This window comes from Oncorhynchus gorbuscha, linkage group LG19 (genome assembly GCF_021184085.1).
Source record: "Oncorhynchus gorbuscha isolate QuinsamMale2020 ecotype Even-year linkage group LG19, OgorEven_v1.0, whole genome shotgun sequence".
Lineage (NCBI taxonomy): Eukaryota > Metazoa > Chordata > Actinopteri > Salmoniformes > Salmonidae > Oncorhynchus > Oncorhynchus gorbuscha.
In genome coordinates, this window is record NC_060191.1 from 61,500,354 (window position 1) to 61,507,853 (window position 7,500).

Sequence of the window (7,500 nt, forward strand, 5' to 3'; positions counted from 1 at the left end):
TATATGTATATAAATTCAGACACTCTCAAACACAGAATGAAACACATATGCATATGCACACCACACACACTTTTCAGATCAGAATATACACACAAACACCACTTGTGTTACGCGTCTGTACTAGTGGCCATATATAGTGAGTTGACTGATTCTACTGTAGTCCTCTCCTCTACCTCCAGAATAAGACATGTTTGCAGACTCTAGAGGGCCATACCCAGAATGTGTCCTGTGTCAGCTTTCACCCTGAGCTGCCAATCATCCTCACTGGCTCCGAGGACGGTGGGTAGTGTAGTGTTTAACTTATCCCTTTAGAATGGAATAACAAAGAGGATGTTATAATATAGTAATACCATTTTACAGTTGTAACATTGTACCGTGGTAATAACCTGGTGTTTTCTTGTCATGTTGACTGGATCCTTTATCTATGTTTGACCACCCTCTCACATGTAACTCTCTTTCCCTTCTCTCATCCCTTCTTCGTCTCCTTATGGACATACAGGCACCGTGAGAGTCTGGCATTTCAGCACGCACCGCCTGGAGAACACACTGAACTATGGGATGGAGCGTGTGTGGTGTGTGTGTGGCCAGCGAAGTGCCAATAGTGTGGCGCTGGGATATGATGAAGGCAGCATCATCATCAAGGTACCAACTTAAGGAAATTCTAAACTACACATCTACTGTGGAACAGTTTGGTGTCAGTGATCAGATTATTAGTATTGTTGCAATCATATAGAATGTTTGCATTGTTTTTTATAAAGGACCAGTTTGATTCTGTAGTCCTACATATCACCCATGTACAGTGCATTTGGAAAGTATTCGGACCCCTTGGTTACAGCTCAAGGATGATCCATGGGAGAGGCTGAGATACAGGACGGAGAGAGGCTGTCCCTGTCCCTGGCTGTCAAAGACATGGGCAGCTGTGAGATCTACCCCCAGACCATCCAGCACAACCCCAACGGCAGGTTGTGTTACCATGCTTGTGTTTGTGTGCATGTGTGTACTCGTTGCTCATCAAATGTAAAAATATATATATATATATATATATATATATATATATATATATATATATATATATATATATATATATATATCCAAAGCTACTGTAAGCTACTTACAGTCATATGTGCATGCATTTTTATTTAAGGATGGCCCCGGGAATCAAACCCACAATCCTGGTGTTGAAAGCATCATGCTGTACCAACTGAGCCTTACAGGACCATTAATGTACAGTAAATGTGTGTGTGTCAGTGGAGGCTGCTGAGGGGAGGAGAGCTCATAATAAAGGCTGAAATGAAGTCAATGGAATGGTTTACAAGTGCTTGATACCATTCCATTGACTCCTTTTCAGCCATTACTATGAGCCGTCCTCCCCTCAGCAGCCTCCACTGGTGTGTAATCAGACACTAACAAGTGTGTGTGTGTTGGTGTGTGTGTGTTGGTGTGTGTGTGTTGGTGTGTGTGTGTTGGTGTGTGTGTGCTGCAGGTTTGTGGTGGTGTGTGAGGAACAAGAGCTTCGGTTCAGCACAGGAGTTTGTCTGGGGCCACGACTCCTCAGAATAAATCAAGTCAACCGCACCTAGACCACTCATACAAGTCCTCTGTAGACCATCCACTGTCTAGTCTGGTCAGGCTGACTTAACCGTTTTTGTTTCTATGCTACTCGGGAGAGCACCAGCATGGTCCAAATATTCAAAAACTTCAAGCAGAAGAAGTCTTTTAAACCAGACTCTGGGCAGAAGGTGAGACAAACATATCACAGCGACCCAACCCTCCTGTAACCCCTTACCACAGTGACCCAACCCTCCTGTAACCCCTTACCACAGTGACCCAACCCCCCTCTAACTCTGTCCCAACAGCAACCCAACCTTCCTCTAACCTCCTCCCCACAGCGACCCAACCCTCATGTAAGCTCCTCCCCATAGCAACCCAACCCTCCTGTAATTTCCTCCCCACAGCAACCCAACCCTTCTCTAACCTCCTCCCCACAGAGACGAACCCTCCTGTAATCTCCCCCCCACAGCACCTCAAACTTCCTCTAACCCCCTCCCTACAGCGACCGAACCCTCCTGTAATCTCCTCCCCACAGCGATCCAACCCTCCTCTAACCCCCTCCCCACAGACATCCAACCCTCTAAACTCTTCCCCACAGCAACTCAAATCTCCTCTAACCTTCTCCCCACACTTACCAAAGCCTCCTGTAACATCTTCCCCACAGCGACCCGACCCTTCTGTGACCTCTGCTCTACTGTGACCCAACCCTCCTGTTACTTCCTCCCCACAGAGTTCCAACCCACTTCTAACCTCCTCCCCACAGTGATCCAACCCTCCTGCAACCTCCCCCCACAGTGACTCAACCCTCTTTTAATCTCCTCCCCACAGCGACCCAAACATCCTCGTACCTCCTCCCATAGCAACCAATCCTTCCTCTAACCTCCTCCCCACAGACATCCAACCCTCCTCTAACCTCCTCCCCACAGGCATCCAACCCTCCTCTAACCTCCTCCCCACAGAGATCCAATCCTCCTCTAACCTCCTCCCCACAGACATCCAACCCTCCTCTAACCCCCTCTCTACAGCGACCGAACCCTCCTGTAATCTCCTCCCCACAGTGACCCAACCCTCTTGTAATTTTCTCCCCATAGCAACTCAACCCTCCTCTAACCTCCACCACACAGCAACCCAACCCTCCTTTAACCTCCCCACAGAGACCAAACCCTCCTCGGACCTCTTCCACACAGCGATCCAACCCTCCTCCAACCTCCTCCCCACCGTGACCCAAACCTCCTGAAGCATCCTCCCCACCGTGACCCAAACATCCTGAAGCATCCTCCCCACCGTGACCCAAACCTCCTGAAGCATCCTCCCCACCGTGACCCAACCCTCCTGAAGAATCCTCCCACCGTGACCCAAACCTGCTGAAGCATCCTCCCCACCGTGACCCAAACCTCCTGAAGCATCCTCCCCACCGTGACCCAAACCTCCTGAAGCATCCTCCCCACCGTGACCCAACCCTCCTGAAGAATCCTCCCCACCGTGACCCAAACCTGCTGAAGCATCCTCCCCACCGTGACCCAAACATCCTGAAGCATCCTCCCCACCGTGACCCAAACATCCTGAAGCATCCTCCCCACCATGACCCAAACCTGCTGAAGCATCCTCCCCACCGTGACCCAAACCTCCTGAAGCATCCTCCCCACCGTGATCCAAACCTCCTGAAGCATCCTCCCCACCGTGACCCAAACCTCCTGTAACTTCCTCCCCACCGTGACACAAACCTCCTGTAGCTTCCTCCCCACCGTGACCCAAACCTCTTGAAGCATCCTCCCCACCGTGACCCAAACCTCTTGAAGCATCCTCCCCACCGTGACCCAAACCTCCTGTAGCTTCCTCCCCACCGTGACCCAAACCTCTTGAAGCATCCTCCCCACCGTGACCCAACCCTCCTGTTACTTCCTCCCCACAGAGTTCCAACCCACCTCTAATCTCCTCCCCACAGTGACCAAACCCTCCTCTAAGCACCTCCACACAGCGATCCAACCCTCCTCTAATCTCCACCACACAGCGATCCAACCCTCCTCTAACCTCCACCACACAGCAACCCAACCCTCATTTAATCTCCTCCCCACAGCGACCCAACCCCCCTCGTACCTACTCCCATAGCTACCAATCCCTCCTCTAACCTCCTCCCCACAAAGATCCAATCCTCCTCTAACCTCCGCCACACAGCGGTCCAACCCTCCTCTAACCTCCTCCCCACAGCGACCCAACACCCCTCGTACCTACTCCCATAGCAACCAATCCCTCCTCTAACCTCCTCCCCACAGACATTCAACCCTCCTCCAACCCTCTCTCTACAGCGACCGACCCTCCTGTAATCTCCTCCCCACAGCGACCAAACCCTCCTGTAACCTACCCCCACCCACCTGTAGCCTCCTCCCCAGCGCGACCCAACCCTCCTGTAACCTCCGCCCCACAGTGACCCAACCCTCCTGTAACCTCCGCCCCACTGTGACCCAACTCTCCTGTGACTTCCGCCCCACTGTGACCCAACCCTCCTGTAACCTCCGCCCCACTGTGACCCAACCCTCCTGTAACCTCCGCCCCACAGCGACCCAACCCTCCTGTGACTTCCGCCCCACAGAGTTCCAACTCACTTCTAATCTCCTCACCACAGCGATCCAACCCACCTGTAACCTCCCCCCACAGGGAACCAACCTTCATTTAACCTCCCCACACCGACCAAACCCTCATGAAACCTCCACCACACACCGACCCAACCCTCATGTAACCTCCACCACACAGACATCCAGTCTTTCTGTAACCTCTCCACAGCAACCCAACCCTCCTGTTACCTTCTCCCCTAAGCTATCCAACCCTCCTGTTACCTTCTCCCCAAAGCTATCCAACCCTCCTGTTACCTTCTCCCCTAAGCTATCCAACCCTCCTGTTACCTTCTCCCCTAAGCTATCCAACCCTCCTGTTACCTTCTCCCCAAAGCTATCCAACCCTCCTGTTACCTCCTCCCCTAAGCTATTCAACCCTCCTGTTACCTTCTCCCCTAAGCTATCCAACTCTCCTGTTACCTTCTCCCCTAAGCTATCCAACCCTCCTGTTACCTTCTCCCCTAAGCTATCCAACCCTCCTGTTACCTCCTCCCCTAAGCTATCCAACTCTCCTGTTACCTTCTCCCCAAAGCTATCCAACCCTCCTGTTACCTTCTCCCCTAAGATATCCAACTCTCCTGTTACCTTCTCCCCTAAGCTATCCAACCCTCCTGTTACCTTCTCCCCAAAGCTATCCAACCCTCCTGTTACCTTCTCCCCTAAGCTATCCAACCCTCCTGTTACCTTCTCCCCTAAGCTATCCAACCCTCCTGTTACCTGTTACCTTCTCCCCAAAGCTATCCAACCCTCCTGTTACCTCCTCCCCTAAGCTATCCAACCCTCCTGTTACCTTCTCCCCTAAGCTATCCAACCCTCCTGTTACCTTCTCCCCTAAGCTATCCAACCCTCCTGTTACCTTCTCCCCTAAGCTATCCAACCCTCCTGTTACCTTCTCCCCAAAGCTATCCAACCCTCCTGTTACCTTCTCCCCTAAGCTATCCAACCCTCCTGTTACCTTCTCCCCAAAGCTATCCAACCCTCCTGTTACCTCCTCCCCTAAGCTATCCAACCCTCCTGTTACCTTCTCCCTAAGCTATCCAACCCTCCTGTTACCTTCTCCCTAAGCTATCCAACCCTCCTGTTACCTTCTCCCCTAAGCTATCCAACCCTCCTGTTACCTTCTCGCCAAAGCTATCCAACCCTCCTGTTACCTTCTCCCCTAAGCTATCCAACCCTCCTGTTACCTTCTCCCCTAAGCTATCCAACCCTCCTGTTACCTTCTCCCCAAAGCTATCCAACCCTCCTGTTACCTTCTCCCCTAAGCTATCCAACCCTCCTGTTACCTTCTCCCCTAAGCTATCCAACTCTCCTGTTACCTTCTCCCCTAAGCTATCCAACCCTCTTGTTACCTTCTCCCCTAAGCTATCCAACCCTCCTGTTACCTTCTCCCCTAAGCTATCCAACCCTCTTGTTACCTTCTCCCCTAAGCTATCCAACCCTCCTGTTACCTTCTCCCCTAAGCTATCCAACCCTTCTGTTACCTTCTCCCCTAAGCTATCCAACCCTCCTGTTACCTTCTCCCCTAAGCTGTCCAACCCTCCTGTTACCTCCTCTTCTTCTCTTTCCTCAGGGAGCTGGTGTGTATTGCCACGATGGAGTCTTTCTTTATGCTGCGCTACCTGGCTGAGAAAGTGTTAACAGCACAGGAGAACAAGGAAGGAGTCACCGAGGACGGGATAGAGGACTCCTTCGAGGTGAGACTACACTACAGCTAGATATTTGATTCTGGACAGGAGGATTTCATTAGTTTTTCTGCTATAACATTTCTCTATTTCTCTCCCAACCCCCTGCCCCTCTCTCTGGGTGCTGTGTGAGATTCAGGAGGTGGTTAAGACTGGTCTGTGGGTGGGAGACTGTTTCATCTACACCAGCTCTGTCAACAAACTCAACTACTATGTAGGAGGAGAGATCGTCACCATCGCCCACCTGGACAGGTAAGACTATACCTACCTGCTGGGACTGCTACATTGACCTTTTCACCTCAAACTACCTGTTATGCAAGTGTTTCAATATTTCAAATCTCTCAACTCTTATAGTGCCTTAGGGCCAAGAACATGAAGGATTCATGCCTTACAAAATGTCATGTCAGAATGTCACTGTGTGTCTAGACATGGTTTCTTTTCATTCTCGCTATGTGCTCACCTTCTTAATACTGGTATTGTATTAACTCCCCTGTCTGTGTGTCCTATACGACTATATACTGTACCTGTCGGTCAACAATTCTGGTGTTGTATTGACTCCCTGTCTGTCTGCTATAGAACCATGTACTGTATCTGTCAGTATAACATTTTGGGCCAACCTACCTGCCGAGTTCCTTCAAACTGTGCAAGTGTACCTAGATGAATTTATGCTGTTTTGCAAGCAAAGGGTGGTCACACCAAATATTGATTTGATGTAGATTTTTCTTCTTTAAACTCACTTTGCATTATGTTAATTGATAAATGTCTATTTCTGAAAGCATTCTTACTTTACAGCATTTTGTCACACCTGCCTTGAAACTTATGCGCGGTACTATTTGGAGACATACACTACCGTTCAAAGCCAGTTTGCTCTGTTCTGTGAAGGGAGTAGTACACAGCGTTGTACGAGATCTTCAGTTTCTCACATTAAATAGCCTTCATTTCTCAGAACAACAATAGACTGCCAAGTTTCAGAAGAAAGTGCTTTGTTTCTCGACATTTTGAGCCTGTAATCGACCCCCACAAATGCTGATGGTCCAGATACTCAACTAGTCTAAAGAAGGACAGTTTTATTGCTTCTTTAATCAGGACAACAGTTTTCAGCTGTGCTAACATAATTGCAAAAGGGTTTTCTAATGATCAATTAGCCTTTAAAATTGTAAACTTGGATTAGCTTAAACATCGTGCCATTGGAACACAGGAGTGATGGTTGCTGATAATGGGCCTCTGTACACATATGTAACTGGTGTGGAATGGCTAGCTAGTTAGCAGGGTGCGCGCTAATAGTGTTTCAATTGGTGACGTCACACTCTCTGAGACCTTGAAGTAGTTGTTTCCCTTGCTCTGCAAGGGCTGCGGCTTTTGTGGAACAATGGGTAACAATGCTTCAAGGGTGACTGTTGTTGATGTGTGCAGAGGGTCCCTGGTTCGGGGCGAGGAGAGGGATGGAAACAATACTGTTACATTGATGCTGTTGACCCGGATCACTGGTTGCTGAGGAGGTCATAGGGGGATGAGTGTAACCGGTGTGAAATGGCTAGCTAGTTAGCGGTGTGCACGCTAATAGTGTTTCAATTGGTGACGTCACTCGTTCTGAAACCTTGAAGTAATTGTTTCCCTTGCTGGGCAAAGGCTGTGGCTTTTGTGGAGCGATAGGT

The 7,500-nt window shown here is 49.8% G+C and overlaps 2 protein-coding genes across 3 annotated transcripts in view; both read left to right on the top strand.

Moving 5' to 3' along the window:
* The window catches only part of LOC124005873 (coatomer subunit beta'-like), a 33,061-nt gene that overhangs the window by 3,372 nt on the left and 22,189 nt on the right, over positions 1–7,500 (top strand). For both annotated transcript variants that reach the window (XM_046315503.1, XM_046315505.1), the window contains 6 exons: positions 180–279; positions 500–642; positions 836–962; positions 1,484–1,739; positions 5,734–5,857; positions 5,985–6,097. In XM_046315503.1, the coding sequence (XP_046171459.1) occupies positions 180–279; positions 500–642; positions 836–962; positions 1,484–1,560 (447 nt within the window). In that variant the 3' untranslated portion in view covers positions 1,561–1,739; positions 5,734–5,857; positions 5,985–6,097. The remainder of the gene's footprint in view (positions 1–179; positions 280–499; positions 643–835; positions 963–1,483; positions 1,740–5,733; positions 5,858–5,984; positions 6,098–7,500) is intronic.
* LOC124004942 (proline-rich extensin-like protein EPR1) lies at positions 1,677–6,101 on the top strand. The gene is made up of 7 exons (XM_046313746.1): positions 1,677–1,739; positions 2,380–2,395; positions 2,890–3,247; positions 3,858–4,875; positions 5,229–5,692; positions 5,734–5,857; positions 5,985–6,101. Exons 1-7 carry the CDS (start codon positions 1,677–1,679, stop codon positions 6,099–6,101), a joined length of 2,160 nt encoding a protein of 719 aa, XP_046169702.1.

Excerpts from the sequence above, each read along its gene's own strand:
- LOC124004942 (XM_046313746.1), top strand. The coding sequence starts at position 1,677 with ATGGTCCAAATATTCAAAAACTTCAAGCAGAAGAAGTCTTTTAAACCA. Across the intron at positions 3,248-3,857 it reads CACCGTGACCCAAACCTCCT|CGACCGACCCTCCTGTAATC; the intron begins GTAACTTCCTCC and ends CTCTCTCTACAG. Across the intron at positions 5,858-5,984 it reads GGATAGAGGACTCCTTCGAG|GAGGTGGTTAAGACTGGTCT; the intron begins GTGAGACTACAC and ends TGTGAGATTCAG.